This window comes from Vombatus ursinus, unplaced genomic scaffold, assembly GCF_900497805.2.
Source record: "Vombatus ursinus unplaced genomic scaffold, bare-nosed wombat genome assembly UNPS02007284.1, whole genome shotgun sequence".
Taxonomy (NCBI): Eukaryota; Metazoa; Chordata; class Mammalia; order Diprotodontia; family Vombatidae; genus Vombatus; species Vombatus ursinus.
This window is the reverse complement of record NW_020947062.1, coordinates 9,438,720-9,453,484: the sequence shown is the minus strand read 5'-3', so window position 1 is coordinate 9,453,484 and position 14,765 is coordinate 9,438,720. Positions and strand designations below refer to the sequence as shown.

Genomic DNA, 14,765 nt, shown 5'->3' with positions numbered 1-14,765 from the left:
GGTTTAAAAACTATTTTCTTTTCTTAAATGGGAAAATTAAGTAGAAATAGTAAAAGAGAAAGAATGTTGCATAAGACATTAAGAAACTTTGACCTTATGCCTGGCCCTGTTGCCTACAGTACCAGAATTTAGCTGGTTAAGTTATCACACGTCTCTGGGCTCAAGTTTCTTATCTTTAAAATGAGAGAGTTGGATTAAATGTCTTCTAAATCCCTTTTGGCTCTAAAATTTTATGATTCTATATGGGATGGTCTCCAATGAGAGTTAATTCTACACACAATACTAAAGTAAGTGAACTAACTTACTTCAGAATAGATTACCAATGTCTGGTATATAAGCAAATTCTTTACCAAGCTTTATCAAGCACTTTTCATTAAAATTTTACAACTAGATCAGGCTATGAAGTATACTGAAAAATAACAGGGTTAGAAATGCTGATATACACTAAAACAAAATGCTTCATGCTTTGTATAAAACAAGATAATTTGTTAGGCAACTTGGTTATATTAAGTTTAGTTACTCTCAACCTCCCAGGTCAGAAAGAACAAACCTTTTCAGAGAAATTAAACAATTTAGTAACCAATTATTATTAAGTAGCTACTATGTATAAGATATTGTGGTAGATGCTGGGGAATACGAAGATAAAAGTGAAAGGATCCTTGCCCTCATGATGAAACTAGGTGGACAATAATGAAGAAAATGGTACCGATCTGTCAGCATTTTGAAAGTGGAACCACCATATCTGGATTTTACTCAGCCTGTGGTGGGCTGAATGAGGAAATAGAAATGGTACTCAAGAATAACCCAGGAAGAACAGCTAGTTCATGTCAAATACACATTAGAGGAAATTCATCCTCAAGGTGATAGAATTTTGAAAGTATTCAGGGACTGATTCTATAGATTTAGGGTCACTGAAGAGTTTGGCCAATCAATTCACACAAGAAAAACCAAATAGATAAGGAATGACTATTTTCCAGACTAGGATTTGCAGGTGGATGGATAGACAGACCATTTTATCTATTTGTACATTCATCTTAGACAGACTACGAATGGACCATTTTGGAAATTGCACAGTGCTTTTGACAATTCCAAGCTACTCCTTCAACCAAAAACCTACTTTTCACATAACAAGCTGTAAGTGATGCTATAAGACTATGAATAATGGAATACCACAAACCATGAAGAAACAAAACTGTGCCTGAACCAAACGGTAATGGAAAGACTATAGTGCCATGGTTATTAAACAGGTGGCAGCATATTACCAATGGTAACTTATACACACAAAAGAAGGCATAAAATATATTACCTAGGACATGTATGATCAGAAAATGAGATTGGTTGGTCATGTGGTTATACTGAAAGACAAAAGACGGACAGCTCAAGTGTTTTATCAGATATCGTATCTAAAAAAGCCAAGAGGAAGACCTATAAAATTTGGGCAGACTTGCTGGAGGAATTTTGGAGGTCATGGACAGGAGTAGGTACTACATAGTGACTGTTCTTAATCTATAATCCATTTTACATAGTATCATTATTATAATATTACAGACTTAGATCTGGAAAAGACCTCAAAAGCCATTTAGTCTTCATTTTACAGATTTGGAAAATGAGACTCAGAGAAGTTAAGTGACCCTCCCAAGGTCATAAAGGTAGTAAAAGTAACAAAGGTAGGATTTAAACCCAGGTCATCTGACTCCAAATGAAGCATACTTTCCTTTGCATCAACATGCCTGTGACCACCCATTTTAGGCTTCTATCATCTTTCACCATAACTGGTTTCCACATCTAAGAGTTTCCTTCTTAGCTACCCAAATCTATCTGATAAACCAATGCCAGATTAATTACCTTACAACACCATTTTGGTAGTTTCCCTTCCCTACTTAAAAACCTTCAATAGCTCCCCACTGGTTCATTGAATAATATCCATATTCCTTAGCCTGTTATTTAAAGCCTTCCATAATTTGGTCCAATCTTCTTTATCCACTACATGTACATCACAGACTCCAGTCAAACTAGACTACTTACTACTCCTTAAACATAGTATGCATGTTCCAGCCTTGGTGTTTGCTATGCACCTTTCCATTTCTCCCTCCCCACACAACTTCTCTATCTCTTCCTCTTGGAAGACCAACTTTATAGGACCAGCTAAAATGCTACATCTATAAAATGTTCTCTGATAACCCCAGCAGAAACCGAGCTCTCCTTCCATGGAACTTATATAGCTTTATCTTTGTACTCCTCTTAGGGCACTTACTGTTGAACTCAGGTCCTCCTGACTCCACGGCAGGGGCTCTAATCACTGTGTTACCTGGCTGCCCTCACCTTTTAGACATTTCAAACTATTATACTCTTAGAGGTGTCAAACTTGTTGTCCTTCCCCCCACCCCCATGGTGACTGCAACCTGAATCAGATTAAAATGTAATAAATATAAATACAACATAATATAGATGATATTATTTTGTGTTTTTCTAAGTCTGCTGGGATCCCTTTCTTGAGTCATCCTTAATGTCTCACTCCACCCTATACAGTTAATCTATTGTCAAATCTTATGATTTCTGCCTCATGTATTCTTGTATTCTTCATGTATTCCTCACTCACAGCGCCTAGTTTAAGCCTCCATCACTACTCTCTGGGACTACTACAATAGTGTCCTAAATGGTCTCCCTGCCTTACACCTCCAATCCATTTTCTGGTCAGGTGCCAAAGGTTCAGGTCTCTCCATGTCACCCCCTTTCCTCAAACTCTTGCAGCTCCCTATTATCTCCAGGATCAATATAAAGTCCTTTGTTTTGCATTTAAAGCCCATCACAACCTGGCCCTTTTCTACCTGGAATGGGTCTTGGAAATCATCTATTAGAATTCCCTCATTTTACGAATAGGAAATTGATCCTTAGGCAGATTTAGTGACTTGCCACGGTAGTAAACAGAAGGTAAGGATTGAATGTAGGTCTCTTGAAGCCACACCTGGGTCTTTCCGGATGCATCTCACTCTTTCATTGTTACTGATCTTTGAGAAAATTTTCAGTGGAGTGGTAGGGGTCAAAGTCAAAATGCAGCAGTCAAAGAAGGGATGGGGAAGACATAAACATAAAGGCACAGAAATAAACCACATGTTATTGGAATATGGTAATGAAAGGAATGGAATGGAAGAATAGGGAATGGAGGCAAGGTCAATGGGAAACTTTTTTAGAGGGCAGAAAAACCTATGTATGTCTAAAAGCAGAAAGAGGGGGGCAGCTAGGTGGCGCAGTGGATAGAGTACCGGCTCTGGAGTCAGGAGGACCTGAGTTCAAATCCAGCCTCAGACACATAACACTCACTAGCTGTGTGACTCTGGGCAAGTCACTTAACCCCAATTGCCTCACCAAAATAAATAAACAAATAAACAGACAAACAAACAAACAAACAAATAAATAAATAAAAGCAGAAGAGAAGGAACCTGTAGAAATGAAGAGACTGAAGATGTTAGAGAGGGAAGGGATGACGTGAGAAGACTCACTGGAAAAGAGAAGTGTATTTTAGAGAACAGAGTCAATCCATTGCAACCACTTGGTTTAAAATATTATGCTATGTGCTCTGGAAGTAGGCTTTACATGAAGATGACAACTAGCACTGGTTTTAGAGTTTTAGAAGTTAGCAATATTCTATTACGTCTACTTTAATAAAAAATAAAGGACAATGAGTTTGAAATGGTGACACAAAGGATGACAATGTCAATATTTGTTGACTTTTATTTTACTCTGAACAACTTTGGCACTGTAGCAAAGTTTGGTGCACCATTTAAAAAGGTACAGCTTTCAAAATTAAAAAACAAAAAAACAAAAAAAACAACCTTATAAAGTTAATTATTTATTCTATTTTTCTAAACAATACACACCTGGAAATGTGGGCTGGAAACACATTTGGCTAGTTGTCTGAAAAGAGGTTCCATGACCTTTACAAATTCAGATGGCTCAATAACATCTAGAATCTCCTCTAATTCATTTAAGAACATGACTTCTTTTGGACTGTGAGTCTTTGGCCAGTATTTGAGAAGTGCCATTACCACCTAGAAAAAGAAAAATCACATTAGGTCCTTCGATTCTTGATCTACACGGTCTTATTAATTCATCATGCACATTCCTGGTTTGTACTAACAAATTAACACAAAGGTTTTGTTTACTCATAGAAAGAGCGATAATAAAGTGTAATAATAGCATCCAGTCTCTTAAAATTGAGGAATGTTACTTTACATCTGATATAAATCCAGGTTTTAAGTTTATGTAACCAACCCTTTCTAGTTAAATTGTATTAAGATTGGTTTCTTGAATAAATTTTGAAAAGAAAATAAAATGAGTGGTCACAGGAGCAACAAGGAATAAAGAGATCTAGGGCAACTAAAAATACATTGATATGGCTGATGTAATACACTGGTTTATTTGTGGATTGGACCAGGTACAGAATTTTTAGTGACACATGAAGGCAAGTCCTTTGTGACCTTTCTATCATTCCCAAATCTCTATTCCATTATTCAGAATAATGAGTGTCTGGACTTAGTTTTGAAAAATTTCTGTACCTTCAACAACTTTTCTTACACAAAGCAACTACTTGTTCACAGGTAATCCCAGTTGTGAAATTTTGGATATTTGTAACAGAGTTTTCTTTCAAAGAAGGTATTCATATAATCCAATATAAGATGTCTCCCTACTTCCCACCTCAAATTTACAATTTGGAAAGAACTCAGATAACAATGATAATAACATAAAAAACTGAAGTTTCCATAGCTCTTTATGTTTTATAAGTATTATCATCTCCATTCTACATAAGGAAATGGAGGCTTAGAGTTAAGTGCTGTGATAAGGTACACACAACACTAGTGAGTATTGGAAGTCAGCTATCAAACTCAGGTCTTCTGATTCTGAGTCTAGATGCCTTTCTGTGATGTCATGCTCTCTCCCTAAAAATCACTTTATACATCTACTACTTTCCTTGTTCACTTGTATAAAGGAATTCTATTATTTGAAACAGAAAAAAAAAAACCCAGTCTGTGAGCCATAAAACAGACACTGGTTCTGATATTAACTCTCTTAAAAAGGTCCTATCTTCTGATTATAGCTTATGGAGCTATCATAGGATTGATTTGAAGGAGTCAGAACCTGGACAACTCAGATTCCTGCATTAGACAATACTCAGCTATTTCTGTGAGTTCAGAATGCAACAGTATTTTTTGTTGTTGAAGAAAGTGAGCTGCTCAGGGAATGCTAATCCTGATCAACAATGGCTACTTACTTTTGAGTGCAATTCAAGAAACTGAACTTTTCTATAAGGACTAGATTTCTAAGCTCATTTCCTTGGAGATAACCTCTTACTAGGAACCCTTTGACTGCCAAGCTTGGACAAGATTACTAATGGTCCTGAGTCTTGAATTTCAGAGAACTGAGGTCAGGGGGTTTTGAAACTTGTGGTTCCCCTGGCTATGGAATTTCCCCCTTGACTTGGCATTGCAGTGAGATGGGGAGAGGATATTTTTTTACTTTGGGACTTGGTTCAAGACTTGTAGGTTGGCCAAGTTTACTCAAAGACAAATGGGTGAGAACTGCATATTTCACTTTTGTAGGACCTATTTTAAGAGAGGTTAAATACTTAAAAGTGTTGCCTTTTTTAAAAAGAAAATTTTGTATATGGGCCCAGAAATCTTTTAAGGCTTCATAAACATTTTATAACAGAATTAAGTAACAATGTAATGCTCGATGCTAGATGTTTTAAAATCTCAATGTTTTAAACTGAACATTAAAAAAAGGAAGCAGCAGTAGTAGGGATAAACATTTCACTTTAGGGAATAACTATCTCAATATAACTTACCAGTAAGAATAACTTTACATATATTTATTAAAATACATGATATTATTATATTAAAATATATTATATAACAATAACCAATAAATATAATTTATTGTACTTTTGTCAATGTTTATTTAACAGAATGCCTACATAACAGAACTGGCTATATTTTAATATTATTATCACTAAAACAAGCAATTTGAAAAGAAGCTAAAGATCCTAGGAGGCTGTCCAGATATACCAGTAAGATCAGAATAACAGAATCCACTGTACTTTTCTATATTAAACTATATTAAACAAAAGTATTCCAATAAAGAAATGTAGTTTTTGTTTTGGCTTTATGACAAAAATAGTTTTGGATCAGACCTATGATTCCATTTGTGAAGAGAGTTGGTGGTGAGGAATGTCCTTCCCCCATGAAAACTGGCAGCTTCTTTGCTGCCTGGGGCACAGAGAGGTAAGTGACTAGCTCCCCCAGAGTCACATGGCCAGAATGTGTCAGAAGTGGGGGTAGACTAACTCATCCATTACACCATGCTGTCTCTCAATAACAACAACATTAACAGTAAATTTAAAAAAAAACCTTCAAATGTCATTTTGGGGCATATGACCAGTACATGTCAGTACAGTCTTGACAACTAACAGAACTATCTTCAATATTCATAGTTTTTGTTTAATTACTGGGACAGAAAAAGAATATGACAATATGACAATAAGACTCTCTGAGTGTTTGATCTGGAGAATACCTTACAAATATAGGAGTCGGGTCATGCCACATGTAAAAAATTGCTTTTAAAAAGTGCTTCCATATCAATTATGCAGCTGCATTTCCACCACCAAAACAAGTCTTCAGTTTAGTTAAGGAGGATAAAAATAAAGTATCCTCTACATGGCATTCAGTACCTCAACTGTGCTTGATATTGAAGTCTGATAAGATTTGGTACAATTCCTTTGGGGCTTCCAAAGTCTCAGACACAAATATGGTAGATAGTTCCTGGGAATCCTACGGTGGAGAATGCAGAGTAAATGTCACTCCTTAAAATGGATGGAAGCAGGGATTAAGTCAGACAGTGCTCTCCTTCACCTGGTTTCTGAGCACATCACCTCTGCAGAATTTTCTGTTATTGCTTGTTGATATCTAATGAATGATGACCAAGAGCTTTTTCTTATACGTGAGAAATTTGAGGGGAATAGATCTAAGCATGAAAATGAAAAGTCTGATGGGTGGCACAGGATGTAAATCAAGTTACCTGAGGGGAAGTCAGTGTTTGAACTCCCCTTAGTAGACCTGACAAATATCTAAGTGTCATGGATTTTTGACATTTTCTCCTACATTAAAATTGGCATTAAGCAGTGAAGTGGTACAGCTATTAGGAAAGAAAATATCAATCCTATTTATTTTATTTTGTCAGCTATGGTTTTTTTTTTTTTTTTAAAAATCACACCTTTTCCACTGGTATCTAAACATACAACTCCTCAATTTAAAACCATAACCTGAAATTAAAATTACAAAGTACAAGAAAGCAGGCAATTCAACTAACAACTGCTAACAGTTGTGACTGTAAAATAGTAATCACAGAACTGACTAAAGAAGGACTCTTACTTCCCCTACTTCCCAGGTGTGTAGATATCGATTTCAGGGGGTAGGAGATTGCTTGTTAACTTGGAAGGGAAAAAAAATTGTATATTATTCTAAGAACTGGCACGCAGACTTCACCAAATTGCCAAAGGGGTCCAGGACACAAAAAAAAGGTTAAGTGCCTCCAGGACTAAAAGTCTATTTGGTTATAATAAGGATTTCAGACACTTAATTTTTATACTATATTTACTCTAACTGGTCAGTTGATATGTAGTAAGTAAAGTAAAACATCAAAGTGCTCAATGGTGGAATTAAAATGTACATGTTTTAATGAAGGCACGCATTAAAATACTTTGAGCTCAAAAGAAGAAAAGGACTAGGTAAGATTTAAGACAGGAGAAAATAGTTTTTGTCACAACAAGTCTTATTGCTACAGAACAATTATCTTAGTCAATGACTTGTCTTTTAAAACTTATATAACCTATGGCTGGATTCATAACCGGCTTAATTTTATAGCCTAGATAGAAATAAATGAATGGATAAAGCTTATTTATCTCATGTGATCGATCATACTTCTACATTTTGCTAACAAAACAGTATTATGTTTACATTTAGCAAAATATATACATTTTTCACAGTACAATTATGAATTTGACCAAAATAAAATAATATACTTACTGGTTCAGTAAGTGTGCTGTCCTTTTCTAAAAATTGAACTACACAGTATGCCAGCTAAATAGTTTAAGAGAGAAAAGATATATTAATATTTCACTCTTTGATGACAATATCACCTTTATTACTTTCTGGTATTATTTTCTAACTTTTACTATTTAGAAAGTTGTTTCCAACTGAGGAACCCACCAGAAGCCCAAATTGTAAATATATACTTCAAAGTAGCTGTTCCTAATATTTCCCAGTATTATTCATTCAACAAATGTTTACTGAGAGTATAAGTCCCTGTGAAGAAATAAAAATGAAATAAAATATTCCAGATTGCTAGTATTGACTCCTTTCATGTTTTACAATCACTTTTTTATTTTAAACTTGGAATTAGTAAATAACCACAGGGGAGAAGAAAGAGGGAGGGAGACATTTATTACCACTATGAGGAGTTGAATGCCATCCCACTCCTTAAAGGAGCTCACAATCTAGAAATGGCGATAAGTACAAAAATAATTTTATAATGTTCATTCCTCTAGGTTACTGTAATCATAACTTTTTTGGATGGAGAGAAAACAATTGGGGTTTTGTTTCCTGAAACCTAACATTTCTGTATTACCCTGACAAAACTGAATTGTGCTTCCATTTTAAAGCATTAGTAGAAAAATGTATTTATGAACAACAACACGAAGATTAAATTCAAGTTGTTGTCTGTATAACAGGGGTAAAATGGTCAGGGAACAATAGCCAGTGATCTTCCAGACTAAAGGACAGAAAAAATTAAACCAAACTAAAACCGAAACTAGATAAGGACCAAATAGAAATGTCAACAAGGACAGCTGAATGTGTACTGTCATATTGGCAACTGTGAGAAGGGCAAGGGGAAATTCTGGAATGCTGATTAAAAAAACAAACCAAAAAACCCCAACTCCTCATAGTGGTAATGTATGTCTCTCTCCTTCTTTCTTCTTCCCTGTGGTTATTTACTAATTCCAGGTGAAAAAAGTCATTGTAAAACATGAAAAGGAGTCAATACTAGCAATCTGGAATAAAGACAATTAAGAGTTCATTCTATTTGAAAAGCTTTTGCATGCATTTCACCTGATTCCTTAAACAGATACCCAAAATATTAAAAAAACAAAAACAAAAACAAAACAACAAACAGCAGAGGCTATAACATGTTTGAGGGATAAGTACTCGACAAAGGAGTCCCCAGGGTCTAGTCCTAGGGTTTTCTACCCACTGATGGGTGAGATCTTAGGCCAGCCATGTAGCCTCTGTGATTCATTTTCTCCTTGTGTAATAGAAGGATATTATGCTGATGCTTCTAGTTATATTACATACTATTTGCTGATTTTGAGAAACCTGAAATGAGTCTCACATATATGTTCACACAATATATAAGGCAAAATGAGGAATACTGTTTTACTCTAGTCAATATAGGTAGTGACAAAAACCAGGCTTAAAGGTTCTGAATTCTTTCAAATTAAAGTGAGATCCAAAAGACATCAATCTTTATCTCTAAATCCAACTTCTCCATGGGAATTCCAGTTCTACATCTCCAACACCCTGCTAGATATTTCTACTGCATCTCGAACTTAACCTATTATCTATCCTCCTTCAAAACCCCTATTTTTTCCTTGTCACTCCAAGGCTTCTGGCCCAACTTATTTATTTCTGTTGCTGATATCATCATCTTCTCAAAACCCAGGCTGAAAAATCTCTGACTCTTTCCTCTCTCTCATCAACCCACTACTAAGACCACCAGTTGGAGTACTGTAATAGAAATAACAATAGAATGAGTGTTAGAAGACCTAAGTTTGCATCTTGATTCTATTATATACTAGCTCTGTGACCTTTAGGAAGTCAGTTCAGCTGGGGGCTTCCTCATCTACAAAATAAGGGGCTTGGACTAGAGCAGGGGTTCTTAACTTGGGATCCAGGGATTTGTTTTAAAAATTTTGAAAACTGTCTTTTTTTTTTTTTTGGCTAGGCAGTGGGGTTAAGTGACTTGTCCAGGGTCACACAGCTAGTTAAGTGTTATGTGTCTGAGGCCGGATTTGAACTCAGGTCCTCCTGAATCCAGGGCCAGTGCTCTATCCACTGCGCCACCTATCTGCCCCCAAAACTGTCTTTCAATATAATTAGTTTCCTTTGTAATCCTTCTACATGATTTTTTAAAAAAATTTTAAAAACAATTTTATTTATTTATTTATTTTTCCAAGAGGCACTGGGGTTAAGTGACTTGTCCAGGGTCACACAGCTAGTGTTATGTGTCTGAGGCCAGATTTGAACTCAGGTCCTCCTGAATCCAGGGCCAGTGCTCTATTCACTGCGCCACCTAGATAACCCCCTCCTACATGATTCTGAAAGAGGCTGATGGGCTTTGCCAGACGGCCAAAGAGGTATCTGGCACAAAAAAGGTGTAGAACCCATGGACTAGATGATTTCTAAGGCACCTTCCATCTATGCTTCCTGTCCATTCTAGCATTTCAATGTTTCTAATCAAGTCCCTTTCCATACCCTTTATCATCTCTCATTTGGATAACCTCTGACCTGGAGCTAACTTCAATAGCTTGCCTTCTTCAATTCCTTCTTTCCAATAATGCCTGAATAATATTCCTAATATGTTACTGATCACAATACTTTTCTGCTCAACAACTGCCAGTGGCTCCTTACTGCCTCTTAAATAAAGTTTAAATTCTCTATCCTGGGATTCAAGGCCTTCCACAATCTGGCTTCAACCTCCTTTTCTACCCTTACTTGAAATTACTCCTCTGTACTTGATCCTCCAGTCAAAGTTTAATAGTCACTGTTAATAATTTCACCTTTTCCTCTCTTGCCTGTGCCTTTGTGTAATTCATCCTCACTCATCTCTATAGTTCTGCTTATTGATAGTTTTCCTCTTCCCTTCAAAGTTCAGATCATGCGCTACCTCCCAGAATGAACCCTAGTTCTCTCAGTTAGATGTGATTCCCTCTCTCACTGAATTCCTGTATGACCCTTCCTATGCATTCAATCATTTCCTAACTTGTAATATAGTTATTCATGAGTGTATCTTATCCCTTCACAAATTTGCAAGCTCCTTGAGGATAAGCATTTGTATTATTTTATCACATGGTTCTTGGAATACAGTAGGTACTTAATATTTCTTTTAACTGAATGTCTACTGGGATAACCAAATCAAAACTAATAACTAAGTGGCTGACAAACACCAAAATTTAATTTTTGTTTGAAAATCCTTCATCCCAACTGTTTGATGAATGTTACCACCTACTACCAAAGTCATCAATCGGGTATGTCTCTGGTTAGGCTTATCTATAATACTTCAATGATCCAAGCCCAAGTTTCATCAGTGTAGGTCCTTCAGACAGAAAGGACTCAACACAGACTGAAAGCCTTCTATGTCTTAATAATGTCCATGAGTTGTTGTAGCCAAAAAAATTCACCACTTAAGTGCCCAACCTGGCAATGAGCCTGAGTTTAATTATACTGTTTCTCAGACAACAGACATCACTGAGCCCATACTCAAAGCCTTTCTAACTTGTTAGGACCTGTCCAAGTTTCCACTCTGCTGGACAAGGTTCCAAGAACTCAAGGTCACCTTTGCTCAACAATGAGGCAGTGAAATGAGACTTTCATGGAGACTGATGTATTTTTCTATAATATCCTAATAAATATTATCTCCCAAGAAGCCAAAGTAAACAAATTAAATCTGAATTAACTTCCTGCAATAAGTTACATGCACCTAATGTTTCCAGTTTGTATTAGGAAAAACAGATGCTAACTTTTGAAAGTTATCAGGAAGCAATGTGACAGGTGCTGAAGAGTAGGTTCTTCAAGCCCTTCCAAATTCTGTTTTCTACCTGCTGATCTACCACACGTCATGATTCAGAGAAGCAGGCCTGGATCCATATATAAACCAATGTTTAATGTTTTACACTTTCCCCTTGAATATCTGTCTTGGGCCCTTGTCTTGTCTCCCCGATACCATCTGGCCTGGTGATCCCATCGGCTTCTATGGGTGTGAATGACCCTAGATGGGTCTGTGCAGCTTGAATCTCTCTGCTGAGCTCCAGGAGAGATTGCAAATGCAACATTCCCAAAACTGAGCAAATTATCTTTCCCCCAAACTCTCCCATCTTCCAAACTTCCCTATTACCTACAAACCAATTAAAATATAACAACTACAAAACACCTGGGTGAATCTAAGTATAACATTTACTAGGATTCAGTAAATTCAATAAAAGTTGAAAAGAATAAAAATTCAAACCTGGTTCTAAGTGTGGACATCTGTTGTCCATACACAAAAGCAAAATGGAAAGTTTTGGTAAGACGAAGCTTTCAGGTTGACTGATATTAACATGCAGAGCTAAAAGTCTTTAGGGTCCTTGTCAACTTCAACTCAATACAGCCAACCAAGCCCAAGCTAAGAATATATATAAGGGGCTGTGACAGGTATTAGGGAAAATACATAGATAAATAAGGCATAGTCTTGTTCAACATTTTTATCAGTGACTGGGATGAACATGTGGATGACATGCATATTGATCAAAACCGTATGACACAAATCTGTGAGGGACAGCTAGAGCCCTACAAGCCACAAGCTGGTCAGATGGCATTGATAAGTGTGGTGTTCAGTTTTTATTATAATTTAACAAGAAGGATATCAAGAAGCTACAGCTCATGAACAAGGTGAGGTAAACAACATTAGATAAAGTATAGTTGAAGGACTATGAGGATTTTTAGCCTAGAAAAGAGGTGTGTGTGTGTGTGTGTGTGTGTATAAGAGTGTGGGGCAGCAATGAGATTTGTCTTAAAATATCTGAAGGAAAATCATGTGGAAGAGGGCTTAAGTTTACTTTCTTTAGCTTCAGAGAACAGAATTACAAACAAATTTAAGTTTCATGGGAGTAGACCTTGGTTGAACTCAAGTAAATGGAAAGGGTTGCCTTGCTTAGGAGTATTCAAGCAGAAGCTGGGTAATCAGTGGCCGGGAATGTTGTAGCACATATTCCCTCCTTAAATAGGAGGATGGATGATTAGATGACCTTTCAGATCCCTTCCAACTTTGATTCCTCAGATTTTGTGAATTGCATTGCTTAAAATGATTAAATATAACTATACTTCAACTCTATATTTCAGAGACTTTCTAATCTTAGTGCTTCCATTTTTGGCCTTTCAAATATGAAGGAAAGTAATTTTATTTCTAATCCTTTAAATAACTGGGTGGTTTTTTTTTTTTTTGGTGAGGCAATTGGGGTTAAGTGACTTTCCTAGAGTCACACAGCTAGGAAATATTATGTGTCTGAGGCTGGATTTGAACTCAGGTCCTCCTGACTCCAGGGTTGGTGCTCTCCACTGTGCCACTTAGCTGCCCCCTAAATAACTGTGTAAGAGGTAACTTGCACCTGTTACCTAAATCATCAAATTTAATTCAATAAAGTAATATTCCGTATAAAAGATGCAAGGTCTTAAGTTTAGCATACTGTGTAAATGAAACACACTAGGTAACAATTGGACTCATCTACATAAAATACCTAATGACTCCATTGTACCTGAGGATGGTAGACACTCAGTGATTTCACTTTGTGCAAAGGTAATAACACCTTCAATAAGAAAATCTTGTGCTCTTCTTTTAATGGTAAGGCAAATCCATTAATTATGCTGGAAAAAAAAGATTTGGGTTCAAAATTTTAACATATTCACAAATTTCAGATCTGTAATTATAAATCCTGTAGGCAAGTCAGGTCTCTTTCAAAAAAGAAAGGAAAAACACAGGAAATTTTAATTTTAGAAAAGTCTTAGGGAAGCATGGCATTGGAACCTTGATCGTTTCATAGAAATTACAATTAATATAATTGATAGTAGATAGTGATAAATTAGTACAGCTTCAAAATAAAAAACAAGCTCAAGTGGAATGTCCTAAGGGGAAAAACATTTAACTTGTTATGTTACAGTTCAAGGCTTGATACCTTTACAAGGGGGCTTTCAACTATTGCATGAAAACCTGCAACACCCTGATTTGTCCAATTAAGCATCTCTTCAACTGTTGAAAGAAAATTTGCATTTTCATCAGTGATTTGTCAAACTTTAGGCTTTAAAATTGTTTTCTTTCAAATTTTTAGGCCCATTATTCCAGCATTAGAAGAACTAGAAATGTGAATCCAGTAGAAGGAAGACACGAAGGCAACTAACATCTTGATAGTCTGATAGTCTTTAATGTATTCAGCAAACTGGATTCATGAAGTTTGTGTTTCAAATGGCAAATATTCACACAGACTTATTTGGTTTTCAGAATTACATAAGCTCATATAAATTTGATTGATAAAATATTAAGACTCATATATTCTAGAAGAAGCTAAAATGTTTTTTTCCTGTAGTCTATTGTTCAAGGGTCCAACCATCATATCAATAGCTAAATACTTATATAATGATTTCAGCTTTGCAAAGTACTTTACATATATCTTCTCATCTGATCCTCACAAAAATCAAATAGGTGCTACTATCATTATCTCTCTCTCTTTTTTTTTTTTTTACAGATGAGCAACGAAAGCTGAAAGAAGTGGCTTGTCCAGAGTCACCAGCCAGCAAAGTGTGTGAGGCAGGATTTGAACCTGGGTCAGGTCTTTTTGACTCCACGTCCAATGCTTTCTCCACTGCTCCACTTGGCCATCTTTAGTGATAAAGGAGCAGAGAATCATG

The 14,765-nt window shown here is 36.1% G+C and overlaps 1 protein-coding gene across 9 annotated transcripts in view; it reads right to left on the bottom strand.

The window, feature by feature from the left end:
- Positions 1-14,765, bottom strand: part of PPP2R5C (protein phosphatase 2 regulatory subunit B'gamma) — a 197,156-nt gene that overhangs the window by 23,767 nt on the left and 158,624 nt on the right. For all 9 annotated transcript variants that reach the window (XM_027849051.1, XM_027849053.1, XM_027849052.1 and 6 more), the window contains 3 exons: positions 13,619-13,727; positions 8,079-8,132; positions 3,879-4,049 (listed from right to left, as the gene is read on the bottom strand). In XM_027849051.1, the coding sequence (XP_027704852.1) occupies positions 3,879-4,049; positions 8,079-8,132; positions 13,619-13,727 (334 nt within the window). The remainder of the gene's footprint in view (positions 1-3,878; positions 4,050-8,078; positions 8,133-13,618; positions 13,728-14,765) is intronic.